General features: G+C 38.4%; 3 protein-coding genes across 3 annotated transcripts in view; all 3 read left to right on the forward strand.

The window, feature by feature from the left end:
- Positions 1–15,149, forward strand: part of LOC134817388 (uncharacterized) — a 99,124-nt gene extending 83,975 nt beyond the window's left edge. The window contains exons 2-16 of the mRNA XM_063826527.1: positions 2,486–2,636; positions 3,056–3,329; positions 3,537–3,649; positions 3,809–3,955; positions 4,461–4,634; positions 4,864–5,002; positions 7,258–7,451; positions 7,953–8,082; positions 8,503–8,668; positions 8,837–9,009; positions 9,173–9,353; positions 10,522–10,659; positions 13,931–14,081; positions 14,252–14,368; positions 14,545–15,149. Coding sequence (XP_063682597.1) covers positions 2,494–2,636; positions 3,056–3,329; positions 3,537–3,649; positions 3,809–3,955; positions 4,461–4,634; positions 4,864–5,002; positions 7,258–7,451; positions 7,953–8,082; positions 8,503–8,668; positions 8,837–9,009; positions 9,173–9,353; positions 10,522–10,659; positions 13,931–14,081; positions 14,252–14,368; positions 14,545–14,650 — 2,346 coding nt within the window. The 5' untranslated portion in view covers positions 2,486–2,493 and the 3' untranslated portion in view covers positions 14,651–15,149. The remainder of the gene's footprint in view (positions 1–2,485; positions 2,637–3,055; positions 3,330–3,536; positions 3,650–3,808; positions 3,956–4,460; positions 4,635–4,863; positions 5,003–7,257; positions 7,452–7,952; positions 8,083–8,502; positions 8,669–8,836; positions 9,010–9,172; positions 9,354–10,521; positions 10,660–13,930; positions 14,082–14,251; positions 14,369–14,544) is intronic.
- Positions 474–2,264, forward strand: LOC134817187 (pescadillo homolog). Its single transcript, XM_063826328.1, has one exon. The coding sequence runs from the start codon at positions 501–503 to the stop codon at positions 2,022–2,024; it is 1,524 nt and encodes a 507-aa protein (XP_063682398.1). The 5' UTR covers positions 474–500; the 3' UTR covers positions 2,025–2,264.
- A 51-nt stretch (positions 15,150–15,200) lies between the features above and the next one.
- LOC134817188 (endonuclease G, mitochondrial-like) lies at positions 15,201–17,143 on the forward strand. The gene has a single exon (XM_063826329.1). It carries the CDS (start codon positions 15,539–15,541, stop codon positions 16,358–16,360), a length of 822 nt encoding a protein of 273 aa, XP_063682399.1. The 5' UTR covers positions 15,201–15,538; the 3' UTR covers positions 16,361–17,143.
- Positions 17,144–17,217: the final 74 nt, after the last annotated feature.

Here is a 17,217-nt window from a genome sequence, read left to right on the forward strand (position 1 = left end):
TTCACCATACTGCATGCGCATTTAATGAACTGCTTTTGAAGTTTATAGCATAGTTTGAGTTTTACCAGCAGCACGTAGCATTTAGCTTATTTCTAATTTGATTTTTTAGAACATTTACCAGAAATTGTAGATTTTATCAGTTTAGAATCAGTTTAGAGTTCAGATTACTTGATTCATTCAGAGATTACATGTATTTTGTGTAAATATATCAGATACATTATATTATTTGTGTACATCATCACAGTTGACAAATTTATCATTATTTAATGATTTTTACTGACTTGAATGTTTTGTGTTTAATTATGCCTCTCAATGATTATTCGAATGAAAAGTGCAGACTCTGCACTGCAGAGCTATACAAATTTTTGAAATTTTCAATGGTTACATTTCATTGTTTAGCGAATTGAAAAATTGAATTATCAAAGTTGATCCTTGTACCTCACTCATTTAACTACTTTAAATTATACATCTAACCTTATCAAATACTTCTTGTAGGTAACATGGGGAAGCTTCAAAAGAAAGGGGAACGTGGGTCTGCCACAAATTACATCACCAGAACACAGGCAGTAAAAAAACTCCAGCTCACACTGCCCGACTTCCGTAAGATATGTATCCTCAAAGGTATTTACCCTCACGAGCCTAAAAAGAAAAGAAAGCTGGCAAAAGGAAGCAGTGCACCCAAGACATTCTACTACGCTAAAGACATCCAGTACTTAGCTCACGAACCTCTGCTACAAAAGTTTGCTGAGACTAAGATCTTTGTGAAGAAGGTAAAGAAAGCCTTGGGTCGAGAGGAGCTTGATACTGTCCAGCGAGTAAGGGACGCAAAACCCCAGTACACATTAGATCATGTTGTCAAGGAACGGTATCCCAACTTTGCTGATGCTATCAAAGATCTGGACGACTCTTTGTGCCTGATCTTTCTTTTCAGTACCATGCCTCGCCAAGGAAAGGTGCAACCTGGAATCATCAACAAATGCAGAATCCTGGCGGTACAGTTCATGCATTATTGTATTGCTGCGAAATGTGTGAAAAAAGTGTTTGTATCCATCAAGGGAATATATGTTCAAGTTGAAATTGACGGTAATGACATCAGCTGGATCATTCCTCATCAGTTTACCACACCTCCCCCTTCCAACATCGACTTCAGGGTCATGTTGTCTTTCCTTGAATTATATACCACAGTCCTGGGCTTCGTTAATTTCAAGCTGTATTCTAGCTTGAACTTAATTTACCCTCCCAAAGCTTTAGATGATGTATTCAGCGAGAAAAGCTCCATTTATTATGGTGACGATATTTACCGTGAGCGGTTAGAGTCACTGAATATTCAGTTGGCAGAAGTACCACAGTTGGAAGAAGATGAAGAGATTGATGAAGAATTGCTGGCTGGAGACCAAACGTTAGAAGATCTCGTTCAATCTCGAAAAGAAGAGGAAAAATTCAAAAATCTATTCAAGGAGTGCAAGTTTTTCCTGGGTAGAGAAGTGCCTCGGGAAATCTTAGTTCTAACAATCAAATCGCTTGGAGGAGAGGTTTCATGGTCATCAGATAGCGGTGTTGCAAGCACATTTGACGAGACAGATCCAGACATCACCCATCAAATAGTTGACAGACCCTCTCAGTCCCATCAGTTCCTCTCCCGGTGCTATGTGCAACCTCAGTGGATATTCGACAGTATAAACCAGAAGAAACTTCTCCCAGTAGACGAGTACGTGGCGGGATGTCTCCTCCCACCTCATTTATCACCCTTCGTCAACTCTGAGGGATACCAGCCTCCTGAGCAGGTAGAACTGCTGGATCGTAACAAGGTGGCAGAGGATGAAGCAGAACAGGAGCCTAAAGATGGAATGACTCCTGAAGATAAGAGGCTGGCAGTCATGGCCATGCCCAAGAAGAGGAAAATTCTGTACAACAAAATGGTTTACAGTAATAAGAAGAAAGCTAGTGCTGTTAACAAGTTAAAAAGAAAGCGTGAGGAGTTGGATGAAACCAGGGAAAATAAGAAAGCTGCTCCAGAATCATAGTCAGACCAATTTTAGCTTTCCCACTCTGAATTCTTTCCTTTAACTATTTATTTCTGCGGTGATTTTTGCTTTTATTCTGTGTACTTGAGCGGGTCTGGGCAGTTACTTTTACAAGTTTTTATAAATTATTCATTTTAAGTCGTTGAGCTTGAGCTGTCTGGGGTTTCTTATGTTTTAACCAAGTGATAAATTTTAACCAATCATTCTGACATAAGATAAATTGAAAGTAATTTATTATCAACACAACGTGTTTCATTAGATTACTGCTTTCAAATTTAACTATAGCGCCAGGGATGAAGTAGTCATAAGGGCGCTGCTTATATAGAGCTGTGAAAATATTGAACAACAATTTTGACTTCAAACTCTTTAAAAATTATTCAATCTATCGTCTTTAAGGTGACTTGTTCTACTGAATGTAACCTCACGAGTAACTTGTTCTACTAAATCTATACTAATCTCCCAGCATGGTATGAATGGAGAATCTCTACTAAACCTCCTCCAACAGAAGCTGCTCGCACACCCAGATTACACACAACTCGCTCACAGACTCAAGAGTGATGTACAGACTCATCCCACTAGAGATGAACAGAGAACCATTCTCTCTGCACTCAGGTAATAATCTCCTCATAAAGACCCCCCCCCCTGCCCCCTTAATCTCCTTATAAAGACTCCCCTGCACCCTTAATCTCCTCATAAAGACCCCCCTGCCCCCTTAATCTTCTCATAAAGACCCCCCTGCCCCCTTAATCTCCTCATAAAGACCCCCCTGCCCCCTTAATCTCCTCATAAAGACCCCCCTGACCCCTTAATCTCCTCTTAAAGACCCCCCTGCCCCCTTAATCTTCTCATATAGACCCCTCCCTGCCCCCTTAATCTCCTCATATAGACCCCTCCCTGCCCCCTTAATCTCTTATTCTTCTTATTGTTCTAGTCGGAATTTCTAATAACCGTTCGCGTTATTAGCTAACTTAAATGTGCTTACATTATTTCGGTTCTATCGGCTTATATTAGTAACACTATAATCTCTTCAGTAAGTATGATAAGGAGAACAAGCTGATAACGACAGTTCAACAAAGTCTCCTCTCCTTGGGATACCCCAACATATCCACTGCTGCTAGTGAGGCGCTGGTGACTCTGATAAAGAAAGATAAGAGCACAGTATTTGTTCTGCACCAATTCCTGAACCAGCCCCTGCCTAGTCCGCTCCGCTCCTCCCTGTACACTACACTGCTCAGTGAGGAGGCGGTGGGTGCTGGCTATATGGACGCTGTTAGGGACAAACCTTACTCAGCTCAGTCACCTCAGGTAATTATTAATATACTTTATCTGGTTATCGAGGGATTAGCTTTAATGTTGAGGGAAATTGGTGCAGTGTGCTGTAAAGCTGTAAAATCAGCGCCATTTTAGTTCATATTATATAATATTTTGAGTTTTTGATGGTGGTTATTATATTATTATGTAGATTGTTACAATCTAGTAACTTTAATTGCTTTCTAAAAAGACTGTCTCCAGGAGAATGTCATCAGAGAAAAAGTGAAAGGTTTTATCCAAAGCGTTCCCGGCTTTAGTACGTCAAAGTTTCTTCACAGTGAGAAGGGACATCAGCTAATGATCAAATCATTAAGGTGAGACGTCTACATTTATTACATTTTTATTCTAATTTTTATTTAGAATTTACCAGGAGTGTTGGTTAAATGTGCCATGTCTGATGTCATGGTGTGTGTAAATACACTACCCTAATAATATGTAACTGCCATAGTAATGTAACAAATGTTATTCACCAGTTACTGGCACATACACGTAGGACGCCCTCTGGCGGATATTGACTACAAACTCATGATACTGGTAATATCTCTGTCATGGGAAGAGGGGGATACGACAACTACAGTTACTAAAGTTATATCCTTGCTGGCTGGACTCTTTCACCTGCTGTAAGTTTGATTCGTTGTGATGATAGCCTTTATTTACTTATTTTCTGTGTTTATACATAATAATAATATTAATATTAATATGTTGACAACATATTAATATTAATATTATTATAATTTTAATATGTTGTGACTTCAAACTCTGCTATAGCTTATCTATAATTTGTCGCAAAGCACACAAGAGCAGCGATTTTACACGAATAATGTTGCATTATAACTTAACTGCTTCATAATGGAATGTACATCGTCAACAACTTTGAGCCGTCAATGAAGATGCTGAACATCGTGTATTCATAATTCAATTGTTACTCCTTACCCAATACAATACAACTAAAATATGATTACACTCGTTTTTCCCTCTTCCTATCATAATCACAACAAGTTCAAACAATCTGCTATTAACGATAACAAGTCATGTTAACATATTAAATCTACATGAAAACAAATATTCAAGTTGACGTGTATGAATCTCACATTCTAAACTCTAATTTCACATTCCAATCTGCAGCCAGACGCTGAAAGCAGCAGACCCGACCACACTAAACATAGTGCTCCAGTACGTGCAGCTAGCACAACCTGATCTCAGCGAACACATCATGTTGCTGAGACCGGACATTTCCTCTTCTCATACCACGCCCACTGCTCAGCTCGTAGCTACTCTTCACGAGAAACTATTTGTGGGGTTAGTGTTTTAAATATTGGGTCAGTAAAGCGTCGTGACTTCTAATCCTGGCTCCAATTTGAATGTCTACTCTGCGTCCATTTCCTTGCCGTGACTTTGAATTGTACTTTGGCGGTGAACGTTGAATGTTGAATGTTTTTACTAGTCCTACATATTTTTAAGTATGCTCTTTCCCCTAATAGTAACCTGCTATACTAGTCCAATATTGTTAACCTCCTCCTTCCCCCAGGTACCTCTCCGAAGCAGTGATCCTGTTCCTCCTGGACCAGTGTGTTATAGGTAGTGATGTTTCCTCCTACAACCCTCTCTTCTCCTTTACTGCCACCGTCCTCTGTCTCTGTTCTTCTGCTATTTCTCAGTGTAACAATGTGGGTACATACTCTGCTTACTTTTATTATTATCAGTCTGAAAAGTTGGTCCCTTTCACTTAGAGAAAATATTTTTATAATTCTGGTCGGTTTAACATCATTTATAAATATCCGAGCCCCTCACGTGTTGAATTTTGTCACAACTACAATAATCGATCATGTTATTTTGTATTGTGTTTTTACAGAATACAGTTGTCTGTTTGTCTAGATCTTAGCGTTGATTAACACGTGAGATGAGATTTAGAGAGATAAACTTTTGTCTTCAATCTTACTCTGGCTACAAATGTGTCATGTTGTCCGTATTTCAATATAACAAGTTGAAAAGGTCGATATTTAGTTCGCCAGATGGTTATTCTTACCCTCAAGTTCACAGCTCCATTTTGAAAAATGCTACAAATTGTGTTGTTTTATTTTGCTTTGTCCTAGAATTTCTGTTTTGATTCCTCTCGACAACGCCAATACTGAGCTGATTATATTCGAACAACCAATCAAACCATCTTAAATGTGCTCTATTTCTAAGCTAAAGTTCTTAGCCAGATTCCGTCACGACTTATGACGGATATATTATATAGTGTCATTATATACATATGTCAAGATGGTTGTCGATTTATCATTTAGCCAGCCCATTGTTATGATATTGAATAGTTTTAAACCTGACGTTCCACTCAATGACCATTTTGACACAAACCAGGTGTTTTCACGCTTCTAGACTTTAGTAGGGACTAGTGAACACTCTGAATAGTTTATAAAATTAATAGGCATGTTCCACCTTTACCTTTATCTTTTTGCAGCTGCCTAATTTTTCGACGAGCTGGAATATTTTTATTTTTCAAGCTTGTTCTCTACTTCAAGTTATTATTTAAATTTACTGTTATTATATGACCGGGCCCTCTGGTAGTGATTTAAACTCTCCACGTACTCTAGATGATAGTAACAAAGCTTTTTATCCTGTTTCTCCTCCCCTACTCTTTACACAGCCTCCCTCACCTCAACAACAGTACTGTGATGACACATCTTCAACACGAGGAGTCTCATGTCCTCCACACCATCATTGCTAACATCACCAACATAACACCAGTATCCAACACTTATCACCTTCCTCATGCCTGGAGATATTTCGTGATAACATGGTCCGTGTTTGTTGCTTTACTTTCCCTGTCAGGCAACTCCCTGGTCATGGTTTCTTCTGTCGGCTACAACGCTATAAAAGTAGACAAGATCTCAGTAGTGTTGATCAGAAACATTGCAGTTGCTGATTTGGGAAGCACCGTATTGGTGATTATTCCAACTATCGGCAGTCTAGTGGCAGACCGTTGGATCTTCGGAACAGGAATGTGTTACCTCACATCTTACATGGTTTGGGTTTTCTCTATCTCCAACAACCTGTTGATTGCCGGTCTGAACTGTAGCAAGTTGTTCTGTCTGATGTTTCCTTTTAGAGCTAGGTTAAGGACTCAAACGACTGGATGTAAAATCGCCATTGCTCTCTGGGCGATAACAATCTCAAACTTGATATTCAACGCTGCTTTGCAACGTCCCTGTGCTTTTGAAACGTTCATTGACCGTTGTAACATTCAAAGTTACACTCCATTTTGGGCTCGAGTCGACTTAGCCGCCTCCATAATATTCGCAGTTATCCCCCTGATGATAATCCTAATCTCAACCTTTAGTCTCTTCTTAATCGTCAGATCTCGGGGCAGACTCCAATCTAACAACATTGTACTCATACTTTCTGTCTCCATTGTTTACTTAGTATCTCTGGGACCCTTTATAGTTTACCAAAGTCAGACTCAACTCGAGGAGGGGTTCTATGCGTTCTCAGTGTATGTTTACTATGTCAGTACGATATCTAACCCTTTCTTGTACTACTGGTCCAGTGCAAGTTTCAACGAGTTTGTGAGGGAGATGGTTGGTAGAGTGAAGGTGTATTTTAGTGGGTTTTGTAGAGGTACTAGTACTATTAGTGGTGGGGTTGGTGATCATTCAGTGGGTGGTATGAGGAAGACAATTACTGAACGTTTAGCAATGTCAAGTGTGGTTATTGGTGACAACACTTGAGAGACTCTTCAGAATTAAGAATATGTGTTAATTTCCCGACATTGTGTTAATTGCATTTTTTGTTTTTTTAGAACTGAATTTCAATTAGTGTTCTAAATTGCAAAAATTGTCATCAATACAGGAATAACTTTTATCATTCAAAGTCATCCCTCAAACCAACACTAAAATTGCCTCTCAACTCTTACAAACCCGCTCAGGTCTCCTCCGCTCTCTCTCACATAGAACAACGTGGTATTGCGGTCACCACCAAACAAGTCCAACAATTCATCCAGATGCACTACATAGACTCTCTAGCTACTCAACTGTCCACTAAACCGTCCCGTGTCCACTTTAACCCTAAACCTACCACTCTGGGAGAGGAGGCTCACTCTGAGACTCCTGATAACAGAAGGTAAGAGTTGGTGAGAGGTTGTATCAGCTAGGGGACAGGGGTGATGTTTTAACCGTACTTTTTTAGTGGAGTTTCTTTGGCTGTTCTGAATCAAAAATCGAAATAATGGTACCACATTCTATATGTTTCCCGTTTTATCTCCAAATGTAATGTGAGTCCCGGTAAGAATTATAATTAAACTGTAACGAAAATTCCTTGAACTACAATTAGAAATTAGAATTATCAGTTCGCCAAATATTCGATTTTAAAACATGACGACACTTTTTAAATGGTTTGACCTAGTCAAGGAGTTTAAAATCCTTATATTTCGTGAAGAAAAGTCTAGACCAAAATTCGTATTCTAAATTCCTGAGTTGACGAGATTATTAAATCAAAGTACCCTAAATCATAACATTACGGTCAGTTTAATACAGTTTACTGCAATAACTTTGGTGCAACTTGTGCGTTATTATCTGCCAACGGAAATAAATCCTTGTTTTTTAACAGAAAAAAAATTTGCAGATTGTTGAAGGATATGGAAGATTTGAGGAAGAAGCTGGCGGAGGAGAAGAAAGAGAGGAATGATAAACATGTAGCTCACAGGAATGAGATGGCGATACTGCGAGCTGAGAACGAAGATTTAAAACGACGGGTACGTCCTCTTCACTTGTTTTTAAGTAAACCTGTTCTGTGCAGATTTTTGATAAGTTGTAGTACTCGGTAGAGACGTAATGAAAATTGTGCACTCTAAGACATTAAGAAGTTTCTAGATCATTGGAAATATTTTGGGATATATTGTTAGACACTTGACCCATCTTGGGACAATGATTAATTGTAGATGCAAATATCTTCATTCAGAACATCTGTTACCTTGACATATATACCGTGCTGAATGTTTCTTACTTCTTCCAATGCATTCTCTTATAATTATATTTGGTAAAAATGAAACTCCGACTTGCTCAAAAACGTTATCCAAATATAATATGCCTTCTCCAGAGCTACGTATTTATTTAATATATTATATTGGTTCGGCTTCCCGATCTTATGTCCTCATCTCTAGCTATTCTCACAGTTGAACGCTACAAAAGGACCCGACATCATAGCACCAGTAGTAGTAGCAGCACCTTTAGTAGCTGCCGCCTCCCTCCCTGCAGTTACTCCACCAGCTCCACCACCACCAGAGTCTATACCTGCATCTGATCCAGATCCTATGGACGAGCCTGAAGATGAAGACACTGGTGAGGAATCTTTTGAAGTTAAATAATTCATCCATATATCCCATAACGACACGTGCAATCGTGCAATTAAATTTTTGGAATGAAATTTGTCAAAACGTCTATCACGCGTAAATTTGACTGTGTTTCCGAAACACTAATTTCTAATACTATCTAACAGTTAACTACCAGGTGACATCAGTGGTCCACTGACAGCACCTCTAACTCAAAAGCAAGTACAGAACCTCTGGCTGGACATTGCCCGGAATGTCATGCAGCGAGTTAAGCGGCTAGCCTTCAAGAACCCAACTAGAAAGAAGGAACTAGACACACTGACATTCTTCCTCAACAAACAATACGAAGAGGTTTGAGTTTACACTACAAATTTGTATGAAAGTTTTAAAATTATCTAATCTGTAAATTGCTTAAATTCTCGGTTTGGTAAGCAGGGAACTTCTCATAGGATATAATATTATTTATATGAGGGACACTACTTTAACTTCTTTTCTAAAGCTTTTTCTTACTCAGGACCGTGCCCGGGCGGAGATGGAACTGTTTGGAGGTGAAATGCAAGCGGAGGACTGGGACAACCTGTCGGAGGAGGAGTACTATGAGAAGATATACCAGATAGACGTGTTTGTGGAGAAGTTGGTGAGGGAGAGGTTGGAGGAAGAAGCTAGTCCTGATGGTGGGAAGAAGAAGAAGAAATAGAACACTGTTGTTTCCGAGACTGTTTCTTCTTGTCATTACAAATACAGTATGTTGCGGTGGTTTTAGGCCAAGAAACAGGATTACAGTTTATGATAATAAGTTTTTTGCGCACCGTAATTGTTTAAAACCTCTCAGATTTTTTCACCCATTAGAATTAGTTATAACTTGTTTCCGAAGTCAGTAAATCATATGATAACCACCCTTGTCCCGAACCCTGAAGGTCGCATTTTGTGACCCATTTAACCAGATCCTTTGTACAGATCATTGTAATTAATGTATTTAAGTTATCGTTTTACTTTTATAAGTTAAAATTTTATTCACAATTAACAATATATATGTTCTCAGCTTCAGTAATTATGTCAGATTTTTAATCAGAGTGTGAAATGTAATGAGATATTTTAACATGTACAGAATTATAGTAAATAATATCGTTGATCAATATTGTTCTAGTTAAATTGTTTCTATTCAACATAATATTTTAGTTGACACAGTTGTTGAATTGCTTTTAAGTGATATGACAAAGCGTGTAAAATGTTCAGTAGAATAATATAACTTTATTAATATAACGAGTAAATTTGTTTCTCTATGTCCATGTAATCAATCTGAAAATTTAATTAGAAATTCCAGAACTTCTACATTCAAAGAAATCGCTTTAAAATATTCAGAATTCATCCCGTCATCAGTCACTATTGAATTGCTATTAAGATAATCGCCGCATCAAGCTCCGGAGCCATTAGATAGCAATATGCGAATGACTGCCATATGTTTTGAAATTTCATTACTACCTGTTAAGTAAGGTATCAGATTCCCTAAACACGCTGTTCTCAGCATAACTTCACGAACTATTGGTCGTTATCACGTGACTAATGTAGAGGACCTCTATTGGATTGTTCCTGTCACGTGATATGGGAACATGTCCTTAGTTAGGGTGGGAACATTAGCCGTAGTAAAAACATGTGATGAATTGGGGATCAGTGTCCAAACTAGTGCTACTGTAAGTGCACTATATAATTATTTGAAAGTATTAAGACTTTATTTAAAGGCCCACAAATTATTTAAGTTTGACAAATAAGTTATTACTTCCAAACGAACTACTGGTTATCTTGAAATAGCGAGATTGCCTCAAACTCCAACCACCAACTAACACGCCCCTCTCTCCCCTGAAGGGACCATGTCTACCCCAGCTAGGCGGCGTCTCATGCGGGACTTTAAGCGTCTCCAGGAGGACCCTCCCACAGGGGTCAGCGCAGTGCCTACTAACAACAATATCATGCTGTGGAACGCCATCATATTCGGTCCCTCAGGTAACGTTTCTGTTGCAAATATTTTCTAGAAAAGCAAGGAAATAGAAGCTGATTCTGGGTACCAGCCAAACTTTTTGTTTGTGATGATTTTCAAGTTACACTTTTATGTGAATTGCATCATGTAATAACACAGTTATGCCTGATGATGATATTATAATATAACTAGAAAACCCGTGGTCACAGGGAGGAAGCTAATTGTATTTTTTGTTTGTAAGTTCAAATCGCGTCAAAAAATATCCTACACAACCAAAGATACAGCCGATTAAAATGTTGCTCGCACTAAACACAACATAATATCAACAAAACCAATAAAAATGCCGTTTTAACAATCTTTGCACGTGCACGTGCGTGTAGCAACCCTCGTTACCATGGTTACTTTTCAACCTTTTGCTTTTTACCTAATTTGCACGTGGGCGGTCGTACAGACAGCAGAAATAATTCTCTGAATTATAGTAGAGATACCTGGGGGGGGGTCAACATCATTTTACCTCATGAGGCCAGCCAAAAAAGGCAAAATTGGGATGAGGTAAAATGAGGTAAAATGAGGTAAATAAATCTAGTTTTTAAAGCCTTTTTTTAGATACAAAAAAGGTTTATTCGAAGTCATTATACTATAATTCGAGGCTGTGCATGGTCTCCCATGATATTGAATGGTTTATTAGGGGTGATGTGGTCTCTGGGAAGGGGCATTCCCAGTTTAACCTACTTACTCTCCAAACTTGGGGTAAATAAAACTTCGCATTATAATTATTATTTATGAAAAGAAAATTGAACATTTCAATTTCCATGATCCATTAGGATATTGTTAATAGCACTTGCTAAGTTTTGTAAAGGAATTAGCAATAACTTTAGTGTCACTTTGGCAGTTGCCAATTTATGGGGATATTTCCGCATTGCATGACATGGACCATTTAAATAATATCTTAATTTGATATTGCGATTATCGAGTCACTCTGAAACAAATTGTGTCTAACTAGACCAAATGTAAACAACAGTTGTGCATGGAACTGGATTGGATATCTACATAAATTTAGTCGAAATTGCATATAGTGAAAGGTCATTTCATAATAAATTTCTCATATAAACTCATACTTCATACAATTCTAAGTTCTTATGTACATGTTCAATGTTCATGATTCGCTGTAGAATATAGGGCGGTTCACAAAACTACTTTTCGTTCAAATAATTAGTTGCTCTATAGGGTCAGGAACAACCAAAAATTTTTTTGTGTCTCTACGGTTTCGTATAATACTGACTTGGGCCACGCCCATATTTTTCACCAATTTTTAACAGGTAAAATTATCTAAATCGTCAATTCAGTCACGAAGGAGTATGCGAGGAGTTCTAAATGTGTGCTCCTCTAATATAAACAGTAGGAAATGATTAACTTTAGTCGAGGTTTCAGGTCTCTACAATGTCAGGAAGTTCCTGCAGGAATTTTCGCATTGCGCTGAAGCGCAAGATTCACTGCGCCAAAAGCGAAGGTCGTAGAGACATGAGACCTTGACTAAAGTTAACCATTTCATACCATTGCTATAAGAGTATGCCACTTTCAGAGTCCTGAACACACTCCCATATCTCTTAATCGTCAATTATATGAATTTTACCTGTTAAAATATATCATCTTTAACTGATATAAATTTAGTTTAACACTGTTAGTTTTAAAAAAGAACATAATACTTCACACCTAACTAACGCACAATATGGTAATATAAAAAAGGAAGGTTTTCCTTGGATTCCAAATTCAACTTTGATTATATCCTGGCACTGATTATCATTTCTCGATTGTTATCCATTTTTCAATGCAGTCAGCAAGTTCCAATTTAGGTAGACTAGGTTTTCGCATCTTCATATTATGTTCAGAAGCAGGCCAGAAGGGGTTGTTACCAGAGGAATATCTTCTTGGAACAAGGGAATTAATGAGGTCTTCATTTATTTGGGAAGTTGGTCGTATAGCTCCGGACAGTCTATGCACGGTCCCTGCACGGTCCATGCAACAACAAGAGAACACTCCATGCACGGTCCCTGCACGGTTCCTGCACAATGAACACTTGATGCACGGTCCCTGCACGGTCAGTCCCTGCACACTCTCTGCACGGTCTATGCACGGTCCCTGCACAGTAACATATGAACACCGGCTACTAGCCGGCTAGTAGCCACTTTTGTAATAACAGCTCCTCAACTTCACATTACCAAACCGGCACTTAAAAAGTGGTCACTAGCCGGCTACTAACCGGCTACTAGCAAGACAATGATTACTCCATAGCTCGTCACTAACTGGATCAGCATAACATGACTAACAACTAACGAGGTCCAGTGATCTTTTGCTGATACGTCAAGACAAGATCAGTAAATAGCTATAAATATCGAAAAAAATTAGCTTAGAAATTACAGAGTACACATGCCTTCTTTACAACTAACTCTTTGGCCTCATCTTTTTAAATCACTCATTCCCTCTGAAACAAGATAATGCTTAGGACTAGGAGGAACTTAGTTAACTTCTTGTATGATTCAGTAAGAGGAAAATTCGTTAGTAAGCTAACATTCTTTTGTAGGATGTTACCACTTATCATATCTGTAATCCAGCATAATCCCACAACTAGACTCTCTTATTCTTGAGTCTTGACAATGACAGCAGCAATGTACACTATTTTGATGCTCGGTCCAGGTCTCCAAGAAAACCTTCCTTTTTACATTCTCATATTGTGTGTTAGTTTGGTGTGAAGTATTATTTTATTTTTTTAAACTAACAGTGTTAAACTAAATTGATATCAGTTAAAGATGATATATTTTAACAGGTAAAATTCATATAATTGACGATTAAGAGATATGGGAGTGTGTTCAGGACTCTGAAAGTGGCATACTCTTATAGCAAATGGTTAACTTTAGTCAAGGTCTCATGTCTCTACGACCTTCGCTTTTGGCGCTGTGAATCTTGCGCTTCAAGCGCAATGCGCAAATTCCTGCATGAACTTCCCGACATTGTAGAGACCTGAGACCTCGAATAAAGTTAACCATTTCCTACTGTTTATATTAGAGGAGCTGAGCACACATTTAGATCTCCTTCCATACTCCTTCGTGACTAAATTGACGATTTAGAGAATTTTACCTGTTAAAAATTTGTGCCGAGATTTACCTCATTTTACCTCATGAGGCCAGCCAAAAAAGGCAAAATTGGGATGAGGTAAAATGAGGTAAAATGAGGTTGACCCCCCCCCCCCCCCCCAATACCTTTATCCAATCTTAATAACTCTAACGGTATCTATTTCAGACACGCCGTTCGAGGATGGTACGTTTAGACTAACAATAGAGTTCACGGAGGAGTACCCCAACAAGCCTCCCACCGTCAAGTTTGTCAGCAAAATGTTCCACCCAAATGTTTACAGTGATGGTAGTCTCTGTTTAGACATCTTACAAAACAGGTTTGTGTCTCATTAAATAAGAATTTCATTCCTACATCAAGTCAAGTTCTATTGTACACTTTAAGTTACGCCGTTACTTAGTAACGGTGACGAAGCTTGAATTACTTGAGTGATCAGGTCGTTTTAAAAACAAAAGTCTTCAATTTCTATCTACTAAATGTGTTTTGCAGGTGGAGTCCTACCTATGACGTGTCAGCTATCCTCACCTCAATACAGAGTCTGTTAGACGAACCTAACCCTAACAGTCCTGCCAACAGTCTCGCTGCTCAATTATACTTAGAAAACAGGTTACTTTCTTCATGTTATTTTATAGTAAATTGCAGCTTTACTTTGAGTTTTTTATCATGAGAAGTAATTAAAATGTATCATAACCAGAACACCTGTTGTTTACTTTAGCTTTTGTTGGTCGCTGATAATCCAACCAGACTAATTAGCCCACCTTTTCTAACAAAACTTAATCCAGGAGAGAATACGAGAAGAAGGTAATAGCAATAGTGGAGCAGAGCTGGATAAACACGGACGGTGATGCTGATGACTCAGCCACGGCTGTACGCTCTACTCGCTCATGAGAACAGTCCCCTCCCCTGATCTTAGTATTCTGAGATACCCTGCCACTCACGTTGGGAAAGTGATCGCGAGATATGATGTTTTAGTTGTGGAGCTGAGGACAATATCTGTTGAGTTCGTTTGGGACTCTCGAAATTTGTTGTGTTGATTGAAGTGAACTCAAGGATGTGATGGGTGACCAGTACGTAGCGGTATCTGTTGCTTACTAGTTGAAGAAGTTAAAGTTTATCTTATGGTTTTTGTCTTGAACGAGAAGTGGTGGATGTTTCATCGTTGCTTCGTGTTTGACGTTGAATGTTAACTTTCAAAAAGAGTAGAATTTCTCTGATTCTTCTTTAATGCTTGAAATGCAATGCTTACTTTTGATGAGTGAAAGTTGGTTTTGAGATGCACTCTTTACCTGATCTTGCTGCTCAGGTTTTAAATGTTCTTAATTTCTATTATTTTCTAAGATAATTATGTATTGATAATTATTTCAATGATTTGACCCATTTCATTTAACCTTGTTTCACTCTCAAGTATCAAATATATTTCACCAATTCATTTCTGAGTTTCAGTAAGCCCCATATCCAAGAGTTATATCATACTAGACCCTACCATGTGATAGGTTCATTCTTTAAAACCATTTTACAGTAAGAATCTGAAATACTAAACTCAGTATTATTTTTATCCTTAATTTGTATTTGTCTTGACTAACACCAATGTACAATATTATACTTGAATATCCTTGACACATATCAATATTCCGTGTAGTGACGAGTAATTAATTAAATTCATGTAAGATTGTCAGATCATGTAAGATATCACCATTCCTGGGAGTGTACACATACCGTAAAGTGGAGGTCTCCTAATTCACTTACTATCACATACATACCTCTTCTTATGCCAAGATGAATCATACAGCCAGGGTTACCATAGCAACGACGGTGGCTGTAACTGGGGCGGGAGTATTACTGTATGCGTTATATCAGAAGTTTCGGAGCAAGGAGGGAGATGTTGATGAGACTGATTCTGGACCTTTTGTACCGAATATCACCAAATATGGTAAACCTGCTGCGGTACAGGAGTTAAAGAAGCCAGGGTATTTCATCATGTACAACAATCAAACAAAGACGCCGGTTTATGTGGTGGAGAAGTTGACGCCTGAGACCTTTACTGAAGGAATTCATGTCGAACGGGATCACATGGGGTTCCACATTGAAGATGCGATCTGGAGTGATGCTATCCGATCTACTAACGCTGATTATGCCGGGTCGGGGTATGATCGTGGTCACATGGCAGCTGCTGCAAACCACACCAGTTGTCAGGACGCTACTATGGATACCTTTACTCTGAGCAACGCTGTGCCTCAGTTCCCGGCCTGTAACCGAGGCAACTGGAAGATTTTAGAGAATTACGCCCGGGCACTTGTTAAAGCCAGTGTTGGAGTCTACGTTTACTCGGGTCCCCTGTTTATACCGCAAGAGACAGGCCAGTCACATGATAGATATGTGATATATCAAGTGATCGGCCAGCATACTGTAGCCGTCCCCACTCACTTCTTTAAGATTATCATCGTGGAGAGATTCAAGGTAAAGGCCACAGTGGAATGTTTTCTGGTGGAGAATGCCCCAAATTTGAAGAGTTTGACTCTGCAGGATATGGGTGTGGAGTTGTCAGATATTGAGAGGTGGTCTGGTTTGGTATTTGATAAACTGCACAAACTTGTCTGATTTTAGCCGTCCTCCAGCGCCTGTAATGGCGTGTTCAGAGACTTTTAATATTTAATGTTTTATTTTTTGATGTCAGACATTTTTCAGTTTTAACGATAACAAACAATGTATATTTTTTGTCGATAACAAACATTTCAAAGTAACTATAGTACTAATACTATTAAAACTATTTTGTCGATATTAATAAAAATGCATGATTGTTATCAATACATAGTTATGTGAGCTATTTAGAATATTATATTATTGCTTCAGTCTTAATTTCAGAAGTTTTATCAATTGTCAGTGCTATAGTGTATGATACGTGAATCGATTTAAAATGGAACATAATTTTGCATGCTATTCGGTGTAAGATTAACCGCACTGTGAGTGCTCCAGTTTATTATCTGCTTGAGAAAGTTGATGGTCTCTCTTGAGACTTTTTGCCGATCGTAAATTGTGTAAAATCGTGTGAATTAAGACTATTTACCGTATGTTTATTTTGTTGAGACTTTTTAGCTATTGAATTGAGGTAAATGTGCACCAACCATTTTATTTACAGTATACAATTTTATTTATTGAGAATGAGAACAATTTGTTAATTGTTCATTGCAGTTAGAAATCGACCTAAAATTTGGCAAGTCCAAGGTTTGGGTTTGAGTTTTTCACTGGTTTGGTTCGAAGATGTAATCATATCTCCCTCGGACACATATCAAGAATCCTCCTCAAATAAACACGCTCTCCACGACTAACTGAAATTCATTAAAAAAAAGCTCTGGTTGGGCCATATCCAGAAAGACGACAGATAATCTGCTAGGAAATTTTGGAATTTAGAGGAAATTTGATACCACAAAAGAAATTTGATACCACAAAAGAAATTT

Source organism: Bolinopsis microptera, chromosome 6 (genome assembly GCF_026151205.1).
Source record: "Bolinopsis microptera isolate Bmic1 chromosome 6, MBARI_Bmic_1.0, whole genome shotgun sequence".
Taxonomy (NCBI): Eukaryota; Metazoa; Ctenophora; class Tentaculata; order Lobata; family Bolinopsidae; genus Bolinopsis; species Bolinopsis microptera.

Bases quoted from the DNA above. Each gene is read 5' to 3' on its own strand.
- LOC134817187 (XM_063826328.1), top strand. From the start codon at position 501: ATGGGGAAGCTTCAAAAGAAAGGGGAACGTGGGTCTGCCACAAATTAC.
- LOC134817188 (XM_063826329.1), top strand. From the start codon at position 15,539: ATGAATCATACAGCCAGGGTTACCATAGCAACGACGGTGGCTGTAACT.